The sequence below is a fragment of the Astyanax mexicanus genome, chromosome 12 (assembly GCF_023375975.1).
Source record: "Astyanax mexicanus isolate ESR-SI-001 chromosome 12, AstMex3_surface, whole genome shotgun sequence".
NCBI classification, from domain to species: domain Eukaryota; kingdom Metazoa; phylum Chordata; class Actinopteri; order Characiformes; family Acestrorhamphidae; genus Astyanax; species Astyanax mexicanus.
The window spans coordinates 11,101,951-11,116,457 of NC_064419.1; the positions used below are offsets into that span (position 1 = coordinate 11,101,951).

A 14,507-nucleotide genomic window follows, 5' to 3' on the forward strand; every position below is an offset into this window, starting at 1 on the left:
GCCATTTTTAATTTTCTGCAAATTAATGCTCTAAATGATAATATTTTTATTTGGAATTTGGGAAAAATCTTGTCTGTAGTTTTTAGAATAAAACAACAAAGTTATCAGAGAAAAATCAGAGAAACTGATTTAGAAACTGAAGTGGTCTTATTTTTTTTTAGAGCTGTTTATGTAAAATATATTTAAAAATGTTTTGTATAGACTGACCTGCTTTACTTAGTTGAGTAGTTCCTGCCATAATATGGATTAGAACATTACTCAAATAGGGTTTTTCACTGTATACAAACTCTACCTCTTCACAACTTTTCAACTGATGCTCTCAAACACATTGATTTAGAGACAAGAAATTCAAGTAATTAAGTAATTAATAAGTAATTAAAGTTTAGCACAGCTGTTTACTGAAAGCCTGAATTCCAGGTGACTCTACCTCATAAAGCTGACTGAGAAAATCCAGCCAAGATGCGCAAAGATATCATCTAAGCAAGAGGTGCTACCAGAAGATCACTGTTTCAAATCCCAGTCATGCTGCTTGCCATCAACTGGCAGAGTCTGAGAGAGCACAATTGGCCTTGCTCTTTCTGGGTGGGTAGAGTAGATGGTGCTCTTTCCCCTCATCATTCCAAAGGGTGATGTCAATCAGGACAAGGCGTCTGTGAGCTGATGTATCAGAACCGAGTCGCTGCGCTTTCCTCTGAGCGCACTGTGATGATACTTGGCAATGTTGGAAAAGAGGTGGTGGCTGACTTCACATGTATCAGAGGAGGCATGTGCTAGTCTTCACCCTCCTGATGGTGGCTTCTCACGCTGGACCTTTTTATCGTTTCTAACACTACTTCTACCTCTGGTTCCTCTGGTTTGATTCTGTTTCTGTGTCAGCAGTCCTTTTCCACAAGCCAGTGGTTTCAGCTGCTCTTGTTGCCCCGTGTGTTAACAGTCCCTGCCGCTCCTGTGCCGGAGCCAGCGCTCCCAGATGCTCCTGACTCCGAGCCAACAGTCTCTGCCACTCAGATCCAGAGTGATCAACCGCTGTTCAAAATCGCTGCTTTCAGAGACTGATCTTTTTTTCTTACAATCTTGATACAAAACTAAGGACATCTAGGCCTACATTTATACATTGCAAATGAATAGTGAAGTGATTTAAACTATGAAGAAACACATAAGGAATCATGCAGTTACTAAAAAGTGTTAAACAAACCAAAATACTCAATAAAGCATTTAGGTGTTCTTATCTGGGGTGATGTTAAATTTTAGCAGTTTCTGAGGCAGGTAACTCTGAAAAACTTATCCTGGGTCATTCCTGATGAGGACCAGTTTTATCATCATCATAATGTTTAGGACGGGAACGCCAATAGAAATACAGGTACGCCACTGACTGGTTTAAACCCTGACAACATTATCTTATCCATACAGATGTGTGTTCCATATACATCTCCACTCGTTACACAAATCTAGCATTTACCTCAAGAATGGAAAAAAAAAATAACATTGCTGTTCCCTTAAATGAGCTGCTGGCACACCTTCACTGCGTGAATGAGCAGGTCAGTATCCTCTGCTGAGACACACAACAGTGCCGCGCTGTTAAGATACCAACAATCGCTAAAATAGGGCCCACAGTGTCGTAGTTCTATACCAAACTGCTATTCAAATTACTCATGCATCATTTAATTAATATTTATCCTCAATCATTTTCAATCAAAAGTAAATTTGTCCCACTGCTTAGCTCTGAGTTCGCTCCAATCAAGTTTTCACTCTTGTTTAATTGGTTGCTCAGTTAAAAATGTCAAATGAAGGGAAGCCTAAGTTGATCATTTTTAATATTAATGAAATGGAAGCCACGGCAACTGTGTTTAAGATAATTATTGGTGTATTTAGGAACAGATAGTAACACTAATGTATTTATTAATTAACACTGAGAATGGTCTATTAGTACTGGTGTAATACGTGTTTTTCCTTTAATTTAAGGGCATTATTTTGTCATTGGATTGGTCAGGACAAACAAAGCCCACAAACACACAGAAACATACACACACACACACACACACACATGCACACAAAATACACAGTGACATACACATACTCACACACTGAGTCACACACACACACTCAGCTAGGTTACTCAGATGTACTAATGACGAAAGTGAAAGTGGCCTTGTGTTGTGAGGTCAGCTGTCTACTCAACTTTATAGAGGCCCTGAAACACACACACACACACACACATACACACACACACAGACCAGCATAAACACACACTGTTGTCATTGCAGTATGATGAATATTCGTCTTTGACTCACCCAAGCAAGGGCAAAGATCTAAACCTCACTGCATCTCTTTGAATTACAAATTACTTATTAAAAATTATACTGTGATTATATACAGTACCAGTCAAATTTGAAGAATATTGAAGACTATATTAAAGGTATAGAGGAGCACATGCTGAATGATTCTGCAGAGTATTCTGTAGAGTAACCTGAAATAGTTTTCTCAGCATCTTAAAGGAGTTCCTGGAGGTGCTGAACAATAGTTGCTCCAACTCATCCCAAATCACCTCAAATCACCATCTCAGTTCATCAGGTTTAGATCAGGGAATTAATGTGGAGGACAAACACTTTTTTACTGTTTACTAAAAAAATCCATATGTGTCCCTTGTTGGTGTGGTGCAGTGTACTGGCCTTTCCTCTGGATAAAAGTATCAGCTAAATGCAATAAAAGTAAATGCACATATAAATGTTGTCCTTAATATTAGTCTACAATGTAGAGAATAAATGAATAAACAATAAACAAGAAAAACACTTAATGAGAAGGTGTGTCCAGACTTCTGACCGGTATTTTATATTCGCTTTTTTTGGGACTTTTTAAAATTATACAAAAACAACACTATATAAATGTGCTTAGACTGTTGGAGACTTGAGAGGATGTTATAATTACCGTGTGTCAGTTTAAATCACTTTTTTACATGTGTCATTTTAGTGGGTTAGCAATTAAAATAATAAAAATATAGTAAAAATTGTTGTGCTGATTGTGGAACATTGCTTTGAGGATTTGATTGCATTCAGCAACAAGAGCATTAATGAGGTCAGCTTGTTGGATGATCACTATCCCACCACCTCCTCTTCCATCATCTTCAACTCTTCCCAAAAGTATTAACTGAATTGAACAAAAAAATGTCTAATCCGAAATCTTTAATCTATTATAAAATCTGCTTCAACACTGCCTGACAGCAGCAGCTCACATGTTGTTGTGACCGGTGATTTGGGATCACCATACATTTTGTTCCCTCCCGTTAATCTTCCACAAGGTCAAGTGTAAGCAGCAGCGAGATAAAAGCAAAGCACACGAGAAGAGCTTAGCATAATTGTAATTTCAAGCAGCACGCAACATACCGCACCAGCAGCTGTGAGTAAAGATATCATGCATGTCTTCATGCATTGCAGCGCAGCTGACCAGGATTTATAAAGGGGTTAAAGGAGAATTGTCTTGTGCTCAAGAAACAGAAGAGGTTTACATAAGCCGACCTTGAGGGCGAGTTTACCAGGCTACAACAACCTTGATTAACGTCGGAAAAAACAAGGCTGGCGCATTGTAGGAAAAAGCCCCTAAAGCTGCCAGCCTTTTACCACTGATGCACTGTCTAGCAAAAGTCTGATCTTCAATTTAGCAGACTTCTCTCTATATATAAAATGTTTGGACTGATGGACTTTCTTTGTTAAGTGTTTCATCCCCTCTAGAAACAGAGTGAAAGTTGTATAAATGTATGCAGTGAAAAAAAATCACTATAAACTACAACATACAGTGAGTCCAAGAAGTATTTGATCCCTTGCTGATTTTCTTCGTTGGCCCACTAATAAAGACATGATCATTCTATACTTTTAATGGTAGATGTATTCTTACATGTAGAGACAGAATATTAAAAAGAAAATCCAGAAAATAAATCTAAGGAATATATATTAATTGATTTGTATTTCATGGAGTGAAATAAGTATTTGATCCCTTAGTATTCATTAGCAGTTCTGGCTTTTACAGACCAGTTAGACACTCCCAATCAACTTGTTACCTGACCTGAAGCCACCTGTTCTCACTAATCACTTGTGTGAAAAACACCTGTCCACAGAATCAGACAGATCACACAGATTTCAAGTCTCCAACATGGGTAAAACCAAAGAGCTGTCACAGGACCTCAGAGTCAGAATTGTTGACCTTCACAAAGCTGGAATGGGCTACAAAAAGATTAGTAAGGTGTTGGATGTGAAAGTAACAACTATTGGTGCAATTATCAGAAAGTTTAAAGAGTATAACATGACAATCAACAGACCTCGGCCCGGTGCTCCAAAGAAGATTTCGCCTCGTGGGGTGGCAATGATGCTGAGAACGGTCAGAAATCGTCCTGCAACCACTCGGCAGGAGTTAGCAAATGACCTGAAGGCAGCTGGGACCACAGTTTGCAAGGAAACAATTGGCAACACTTTGCGCAACAATGGATTCACATCCTGCAGTGCCCGAAAGGTACCCCTGCTGAAGAGAGCACATGTGGAGGCGCGCCTCAAGTATGCCAATGATCATTTGAAAGATGAACCAAGTTATTGGGAGAAGGTTTTGTGGTCAGACGAGACCAAAATTGAACTTTTTGGCCTCAACTCCACCCACCATGTGTGGAGGAAGAAAAATGCTGCCTATGACCCCAAGAACACTGTGCCCACCGTCAAGCATGGAGGTGGAAGCATAATGTTTTGGGGGTGTTTCTCTGCCAAGGGTACAGGGCTACTTCACCGCATCACTGGGAAGATGGATGGAGCCATGTACCGCACAATCCTGAGGGACAACCTCCTCCCCTCTGCCAGGGATCTGAAAATGGGCCGTGGTTGGGTCTTCCAACATGATAACGACCCTAAACATACAGCAAAGGATTGGCTCAAGAAAAATCACATTAAGGTCATGGAGTGGCCCAGCCAGTCGCCAGACCTCAATCCGATTGAAAATCTATGGAGGGAGCTGAAGGTCAGAGTTGCCAAGCGACAGCCCACCAACCTTCATGATTTAGAGAGGATCTGCAAAGAAGAGTGGGCCAAAATTCCCCCCGGTGTGTGTGCTAAACTTGTGGTTAACTACAACAAACGTCTCACCGCTGTGCTTGCAAACAAAGGCTTTGCCACTAAGTATTGAGTGTGTTTGGCAAGAGGGATCAAATACTTATTTTCCTCATTGAAATACAAATTAATTCAAATATATTCTTTAAAATTATATTCTGGATTTTTGTCTTGATATTCTGTCTCTCCATGTTAGAATATATCTACCATTAAAAGTGCAGAAGGATAGTGTCTTTATTAGTGGGCAAACAAAGAAAATCAGCAAGGGATCAAATACTTCTTGGACTCACTGTAACTGTACTTTAAATGTCATTAAAAAGCAACTTTATTTCAGTAATTCAGTTCAAAATGTGAAACTCATATATTATATAGATGTATTACACACAGAGTGATCTATTTTAAACTTTTATTTCTTTAATTGTGTATAATTATGGTTGACAGCTAATAAAAACCCAAAAATCAGTGTCTCAAGAAATTAGAATATTATATAAGACCAACTGGTACTTTCTGCAGTGTGGGCAGTGTGCCAAGTCCTGCTGGAAAATGAAATCCACATCTCCATAAAAGTTGTCAGTAGCAGAGGGAAGCATGAAGTGCTGTAAGATTTTGTGGGAAAACAAAACTGCACTGACTTTAGACTTATATAGTCTAAACACAGTGGATCAACACCAGCAGATGACATGTCTCTCCAAACCATCACTGATCATCAGTAAATGTTATATAAATTTCATTTGTAAATGAAGGGAGCAGAGTCTGGAGGAAGAGTGGAGAGACACACAGTCCAAACTGCTTGAGGTCTAGTGTGAAGTTTCTACAATCAGTGATTGTAGAAAAAAAAAAAAAAAAAATGGTTTGGAGAGACATGTCATCTGCTGGTGTTGATCCACTGTTCGGACTATATAAGTCCAAAGTCAGGGATATTTTTTTGGAGATGCACCTGTATATGTGTTAAAATAAACAAAACACTGCATAGTAAACCATTTCCAATGCAATATTATGCATTAGAACCCAACAAGTTTCCTATAGAACCATCCCCTACTTTCATCCACTTCATTTTCCTCCAAACTGTCGAAACAGCATCACTTTGTTTTAGTTTATTTCCTTCATTAAATCATTATTTCTTCCTCTTTTAAACTCAGTATCTCAGCACATTACACTATTCTCATTTAAAATGCACTAAAACTACACTGAGATAAAAAAAAAAAAAAAACACATGATACTTTATTTATAGGCAGATTAAACACAGATCAGCCACAACATTAAAACCAGCTCTCTATATACTTTACACTGGTCAGTCATAGCATTATGACCTTATGATCGTGTTTCTGCTTGTTTTCTTGTAGCTGGTTTTAATAATAACCCTAACAACATTAATCCTAGATTACTGTATTAATCATTTGATTAATTAATTGAAATAACTACTCCTTTTCCATGTTAAATAATCTTTTAAATTAGAATTCATTATGAATCATTACAGATACCTTATTTTAAAAGCACCAAGTACTTTTATAACAGGAAAAAAAAAAAAAACATAAAGATGCTCAATAATCGTTTTATAATCACATCGCAGACCCTGAATCTTATTCAAAACGAATCATAAGGTGCCTAGAGATTCCAAACCCTAACCCCTATAAATATGTGCTGGATTGCAGTAATTTCTGAGCACCTTCTTCTGTTAAAGTCGTTGCTTTTGTTAATTTGTATCCTTATCTTTCTGAGGGCTCATATAACCAACTTCAGCAAGTAAAGTAATAAACACGTGGGTTGTGGACAATAACAAAAAAACTCTACTTAATGACAACAATGCTATTATTCTCCTTATTTATTGTACTGAATTAGAAATGCCCTTATAAAACCCACATAACACAGGTTCACCAATGACATTCACTAAAGCTTTCTGATTTGGGGTTTGTTCAGAGTGTTACATTATTATAAGAGTGAAAAAAGACAATTCTATATCATATTCTATGTGAAAATGCAACTTCTCTGTTAGTCCACAATATGATGTTTACAATTTTGCATATAAAACGTAGAGGTAACACTTTACTTGGATGGTCCATTTGATGGCCTCGTTGACGCTCAACTGACATTTAACCAACATTCAACTGAATGTCTGTTAACTGCAACATAACCATATGTTGAATGTAAATAATTCAAAATAGAACATAACTCTACTCCTAACACCAACCTTAACCCTTTATCAACCCTAAAATATAACCCTATCTAACTCAATCAAACTCAATTGCATTTAATAGACATGCAGTTAAATGTTAGTTGAATGTGAGTTGAGCATCATCAAATGGACCATCCAAGTAAAGTGTTACCAAAGTAGAAATTCCACTGCATGCTAGGGTTGACATGGTACACAGAAATGGGAGGAAATTCAGGAAGAGATAAAGGAGAGCAATAGGAAATTATTTTTACTTCTTAAATTTGACAGTTTAATGGAATTTAAAGTGAGGCAGGAGAGAATAAGTGTAAGTGTACAGTATTTGTTATCCAATAAGCAGCATTTTAATACTGAACTGAAATGTGTGCTGCATGTGTGACAGTGAGCGAGAGAGAGTGAGAGAGAGAGAGAGAGAGAGAGAGATAGAGTGAGTAAGAGAGGTAGAGAGAGAGAGAGAAAGAGAGAGAGAGAGAGAGAGAGAGAGAGAGAGAGAGAAAGAGAGAGAGATAGAGTGAGTAAGAGAGGTAGAGAGAGAGAGAGAAAGAGAAAGAGAGAGAGAGAGAGAGAGAGAGAGAGAGAAAGAGAGAGAGAGAGAGGGAGAGGAAAAGAGAGAGCGAGAGAGAGAGAGAGAGAGAGAGAAAGAGAGAGAGAGAGAGAGAGAGAGAGAGAGAGAAAGAGAGAGAGAGAGAGAGAGAGAGAGAGAGAGAGAGAGAGAGAGAGAGAGGAAAAGAGAGAGCGAGTGAGTGATAGAACGGGCCTAAAACCGCTAAGCTCAATCCCTCAGTTGCTCTTTCTGAGCTTAAGCTCAGAATAATCCTGTCTTCATATTAAACTGAGCGTGCGCACACACACACTCACACACACGCACACACACACACTGCTTTAAAAAGGTTATTTCCATTTGGGTGCTGTATAGCCGAAAGTCAAATGAGAAAGGCTGGAGTCTTACCTGCAGCGATGGGCGACTTTCTCTCATCTAGCAGCTGAATAGCAGTGCTGGCCAGAACCACACTCTTATTCTCCGAACCTGAACACACACACACACACACACACACATACACACACACACACACACTTAGTTGTATATATTTAATGGAATAAAACATAGCTTGCATAGAAAGCATTTGTGCACAGTGCAGTGTGATATATTATCATTATCATTATATACAGCAGATACATCATGAAATTCTCTGATTTAGATCAAACACACACACAACACCCCCCATCCACCTCATCACTCCCCTTCACTCACACTCACACACACACACACACACACACACTGCCTAAAGCTCAAAACATGCCCATCTAATAAACCCACAGAGAGAAAGAGAGAGAGGGGGGGTAGGCGGGGGGGGGGGGGGGGGGGGGGGCATGTTAAAATAAAGGAGGAAGTAAAAGAGAATATGAGAAAGAAAGAAAATGACAGGAGAAAGAAAGTGAGAGAATGACAGAGAGTAAAAAAGAGATAACATACAAACAACTGACAGATAGATAAAGACATGAAGTAAAAGATGAATATATATATATATATATATATATATATATATATATATATATATATATATATATATATATATATATATAATGGGGAAGATAAACGCAAGAAAATGAAAATGAGAGTGAAAATAGAAAAAAAATAAAAGAGAAAGAGAGAAAGACAGAGAGAGAGGAGAATAGAGGAGGAGAAAGAGAATATGAGAAAGAAATAAAATGACCAGAGAGAGAGAAAATGAAAGAAAGCAAAACAAGGGATAAAATGAGTGTAGAGAGAGAGATAAAATAAAAGAAACAGTGAAAAAGAGAGGTGACAGAAAACAGAGAAATTAAAATGAGAATGAAAGAGATAGAGATAGAGAAAAAGTGGTAAGAATATGCAAAAAAAGGACAGAGAAAAAGAGAGGAAGAGAAATCAAGAGGAGGAAAGAATGATATAGTAAAAAGAGAACATGAAAGGAGAAAGAGAAATAGAGAAAGAGAGGTGGAGAGAAATGAAGAGCAAGAAAGAATGAAATGGTAAAAAAAGAGAACACGAAAGGAGAAATAGAGAAATAGAAAAAGAGAGAAGGAGAGAGAGCAATAGAATTAAAATGAGAGATTGAATGATTGAATTATTAATGGAGTAAAAAAATCAAAAATGGAAAAAAAGATATGAGATAGAGATTAAATACAAAAAAAGAGAATGAAAGTGAAAGAGAAAAAAGGAAAAGCGAATGAGAGAAAGTGAGGAAATGAAGGAGTGAGAGAGTGATAGAGGAAGTGAGGAAGGGTAAAGAGGTCAGTTAGACATGCTCTGTCTGTCTCTCGCTGTGGTCTGCTGTAGGATCAGACCCACAGATAAAAGTCTAAACCCACTTGGGCCAATTTCAGAGCACAGATTAATCCTACAGGATGAAATTAGCCTGTCAGAGCAGATCCTGGATCAGCACGCTGCTTTACTGACAGCACACAGAGAGGACTGACCCATTCAGATTAAATGGAAAAGGCTTGAGGAAATCTGTCAGAACAGTTTGTTCTGGAATAAAATTATTTATGTTTGACAAAAAAAAAAAAAATGTTACAGACCTCCACAAACAAATATCAGCTAATAGAAGCCGATCATTAAAGGGTAACTAAAACCCTGATTGCAGCCCCTGAATCCATGTTCAGCTTAAATTTAAAAAATGCTAAAAAATGGGAGGAGTAGTTTGTGAGAAGCACTGGGTGATGTATGGGTTTAGGGGCGGGGCAGGAGGGAGAGCTGATTGGGCTGAGCAGTGTGCCTCTGATAGCAGTGAGATGCAGCTGGTTGGACGTCACCAGGGGGCGGTATTATCGACTGATTGATTTTCCTGTAGCACAGTTAAACCTGTGAGGGCACTGTAGAGGTGAAAATTATGCCAATAAAAGTATTTTTTAAGCATACTTTTATACCTTTGTAATTTTAAGCAGGACTGGTATGTTTTACAACTTCGAAGGAACACATTTCAGCTATTAATGTAAAAAAAAATATGGTTTTGGGTTTAGTGCCTTGGGTTTAAGCAGTCACTGAGGACGTGCCCACAGAAACCATTAAAAACAGCACAGCTTTAATCATAAACTTTAGAATATAAATTTATTAAAAACACATAAAAAATGTTTGCTTTAATCTCACGTTTGAATAGTATTGCTTAAAATACTATCTTCACATTTTATCAAATTTTTTAAAAATTGTTGTTAATTGTATTTTTCTTTTCTTCCTCCCACACAAAATAGAATGTTGCTAATAAAACTATTTTTTTCAAAATGACCACAAAAATATGATTTACTTCTACACTATTCTGTCATTTTATCATACACTTATTTATAATCTCCTTTACTTCTTTTTTAATATAAATACTTTTTTCCTCTATTTTGCTGACTTGCCACAAGGGGGCACAGTTTTGTAAACCTTATATACACTATACGTCCAAATGTTTGTGGACACTTCTTCTAAAGTAGGAATTCAGCTCCTTTTAAGTTGCATCCATTGCTGACAAAGATGCGCAAATGCACACACAGCTTGTCTAGTCCATGTTAAGAAGTGTTATCAGTAGACAGGCATGCACTAGAAGAGTATTAAGCCCTGACGCCCTAAAACACTTGCTGATTCTTCCAGCTACTGTGCTTCTTTTTGTTGGTGGATAAGAATAAAAACCCATGATTATACCCTTTGTGTTTTTATTTATTACCAAGTTTATAAAATGCTCTGACTGGCTATTTTTAAAGAGGTAATTGTATTACTCTATATGTCTTTTGTACAGAGCTGTATAAAGAAAAAACACTACCATTAAAAGGTTTGAAACAGTTATTCAGAAATAGTCATATTTCTGAATAAATATATTCTATTATTTATATTCAAAACATTACATTTCATTCATAAAAATTAAAAAGTCTAAAAAATCTTCACACATGCTGCATTATGCATTTCTTAAAAAAATGAATGGGAAGTGGGGAGGTTTGTTTTGAGTTGAATGTAGTAATTTTAATATTTTGAGATTTAAAGAACAATGATTGGGTTATAAGCACTGGCATCTTTGCTAGGTTAGAACGCCTCCCAGCCAATCAGATTGCAGAGTCGGAACTAACAGTGATATGATATATTCTCAGTAATTAAAAAAATGGTGATTAATTCGATACATACATTTAAAAAAAATCGTAGAGAACTGTACCATATTCACTAATCAAAAAAGCATATAAAGGGACGCTGAGTGTTCCAGCGGTCTAAAACGCTGCCAATATGATCAGGAGATCGCTGGTTCGAATCCCAGTCATGCAGCTTGCCATTAGCTATTGACCTTGCTCTCTCTGGGTAGGTAGATGGTGCTCTTTCTCCTCATCACTCCAAAGGATGATGTGAATCATAACAAGGCATCTGTGAACTGATGTATCAGAACCGAGCACACTGTGATGCTAATTGGCAATACTGCATCAGCAGCAGTTTAAAAAGAGGTGGTGGCTGACTTCAAATTGTTATGTTGTTATGCTCTGCTGTTTCTTCTCACCTGTATTGAACGGCAGGGAGTAGACGAAGGTTCCCGGCACTTGCTCTGCCGCTCTTTTGTACCACAGGGGGAAATGATCAGCGTTGAACACACCCTCTTTATCCTCCGCCGTCAGGAAGTCTCTTAGAACACACAACACACACGCAAAGGTGACCTCAGAGAAAACGATAACAGTTTCAATTCCAAATTACATTACATTAAACTCCATATTAAATCATAATTACAAATACATGTATGGGGGAGAGGTTGTAGAAAAGTGCTTACTGACTGCTTAGTTGGTCTGGCACCACAAACAAGTTGATTCGAGACAGGCCAGTCCGAGTGCCGAGGTAAGCTATTTCCACACCTTTATCTGAGTTTCTGTAATAAACAAAAGAAAAAACAGACATGTAAGAATAGATTACACATTTCTGAATGTGTGTGTGAGTATGTGTGTGTTTGTGTGTCTATGATCCCTATTGTACACTCTGTTTAAGGCACGTTGTGGTGCTCATTGCTATCTTTCACCCTGTCAAAAGTATATTTTCAGCCTTGCATCTGTGCCTTTAAAATAGCGACTGAGTTTATGTATATAGAGTTTCTATAAATTTCTTTGATTTTACCAAATTGAAAACCCCTGGAATATAATCAAGAGGAAGATGGATGATCACAAGCCATCAAACCAAACTGAACTGCTTGAATTTTTGCACCAGGAGTAAAGGCATAAAGTTACCCAAAAGCAGTGTGTAAGACTGGTGGAGGAGAAAATGCTAAGATGCATGAAAACTGTGATTAAAACCAGGGTTATTCCACCAAATATTGATTTCTGAACTCTTAAAACTTCATAAACATGAACTTGTTTTCTTCGAGTTATTTGAGGTCTGAAAGCTCTGCATCTTTTTTGTTATTTCAGCCATTTCTCATTTTCTGCAAATAAATGCTCTAAATGACAATATTTGTATTTGGAATTTGGGAGAAATGTTGTCTGTAGTTTATAGAATAAAACAAATTTTTTTAAAACAACAGTTTTATTGTCCAACCCCTGTATATATGTGTGTATGCATGTTTGTGTGTGTATGTGTAAGAGTTTCCGTACTCTGATTTGTTGAGAGCCAGGCTGGTCCAGTAAGCTTCTATTGGAGCAGTCACCACAGCATCAAACAGAACCTCCTGAATCAGCTCTTTATCACCTGTAACAATGAAGATAAAAACAGTAATTATCAGAGAATCAAAATAAAAAGCACTATTAAAGCACTGATGTTGTTGTGTAGGTGTGTAAAGACTCCACTCACACTTGAGGTGAGGTTCTTCTCCGTCGAGGTAAAGTTTAATGGCCTGGATCTGAGATAAGTATCGATGTTCAGGGTGCTCGCCTGTGTTACAGTATGTCCTGCAATTTAAACACACATAAAGATATACAAATGTGCAATATACAGATTTATTGAAGTCTTTGCTTGACAAAATATATTATGACTCCATGTTCTAACCCAAAACCAAATATAGCCTGAACTAGAAGTTGAAGAAAATCTTGATAGAGCAGTGCTGGGCGGTATACTGGTTAATTCAGTATACAGCGGGGTGAACTTGAACCGCTATGCGTTTCTCTCATACCACTATACCACTAAACGCTGCTGCTGCTGTTTCTACTGTATGAGTGTTTTTATCCCAGCAAAATCAAGCAGTAGCTACAGCCCTTTAAATATATTAATACTTTAGCTTAAACCAGGGGTGTCCAAACTACGTGAGGTATTTTAGAAATAGAATGAAAGTTGTCCCGCTGTTAAGCAGGTTTCATAATGTGAGATTCAAAGTTTTAATGCTAGGTGTCAGAAACGGACCAAAGAGTCTAAAAGCGGAGAGGGTGCGCATTTCTAGCGCAGAAAAACGGGCCAAAGAGTCAAAAAGCGGAGAGAGGGTGCATTTTTAGTGCAAAAAAACGAGCCAAAGAGTCAACAAGCGGAGAGGGTGCACATTTTTAGTGCAAAAAAAATGAGCCAAAGAGTCTAAAAGCGGAGAGGGTGCGCATTTCTAGCGCAGAAAAACAGGCCAAAGAGTCTAAAAGCGGAGAGAGTGTGCATTTCTAGCTCAGAAAAACGGGCCAAAGAGTCAAAAAGCGGAGAGAGTGTGCATTTCTAGCGCAGAAAAATGGGCCAAAGAGTCTAAAAGCGGAGAGAGTGCCCATTTCTAGCGCAAAAATACAGGCAAAAGTGTATAAAAGCGGAGAGGGTGCGCATTTCTAGCGCAGAAAAACAGGCCAAAGAGTCTAAAAGCGGAGAGAGTGTGCATTTCTAGCGCAAAAATACAGGCCTGTGACTTCAAATATATTTCTCCTTCTGGCCCCCAACAAAAAAAGTTTGGACACCCCTGGCTTAAAGGATAATTTGAATATACTATTTGTTAACTAGAGAAAGAAGGGAATTTTAGCTGATCTAAATACTGTAATTCCTATAATGGCTTCAGGAATAACATATAGTAAATTTATATTAAACTTGTATTTAGCTTGTGCAATAGAACTTAGAAGTAATATCTCTTTGAATACTTAAACATTTAGTATTTTATGTCTATTTATTGTGTTTATGGAACTATTATTAAAATAGTAATTTTTTTAGCCATATTGAATTTGTTAGCGTATCTATATAGCGTTTATATTCTTTAGCTGTTTTTCCTCTAATAGTCTGATTTCTTTATATATTGTGTAATTTTGTGAGACAAAGTAAACCCAATACTAATCAAAGCCTTAATTTAAAGCCTTAGTGTTTTATATTTATATTTATATGT

General features: G+C 37.5%; 1 protein-coding gene across 1 annotated transcript in view; it reads right to left on the reverse strand.

Annotated features, from left to right (window-relative positions):
* cacna2d3a (calcium channel, voltage-dependent, alpha 2/delta subunit 3a) overlaps positions 1–14,507 on the reverse strand; it is a 413,801-nt gene that overhangs the window by 91,812 nt on the left and 307,482 nt on the right. The window contains exons 23-27 of the mRNA XM_049485574.1: positions 13,022–13,119; positions 12,826–12,919; positions 12,015–12,110; positions 11,751–11,872; positions 8,201–8,278 (exon numbers count right to left, since the gene is read on the reverse strand). Of these exons, the coding sequence (XP_049341531.1) occupies positions 8,201–8,278; positions 11,751–11,872; positions 12,015–12,110; positions 12,826–12,919; positions 13,022–13,119 (488 nt within the window). The remainder of the gene's footprint in view (positions 1–8,200; positions 8,279–11,750; positions 11,873–12,014; positions 12,111–12,825; positions 12,920–13,021; positions 13,120–14,507) is intronic.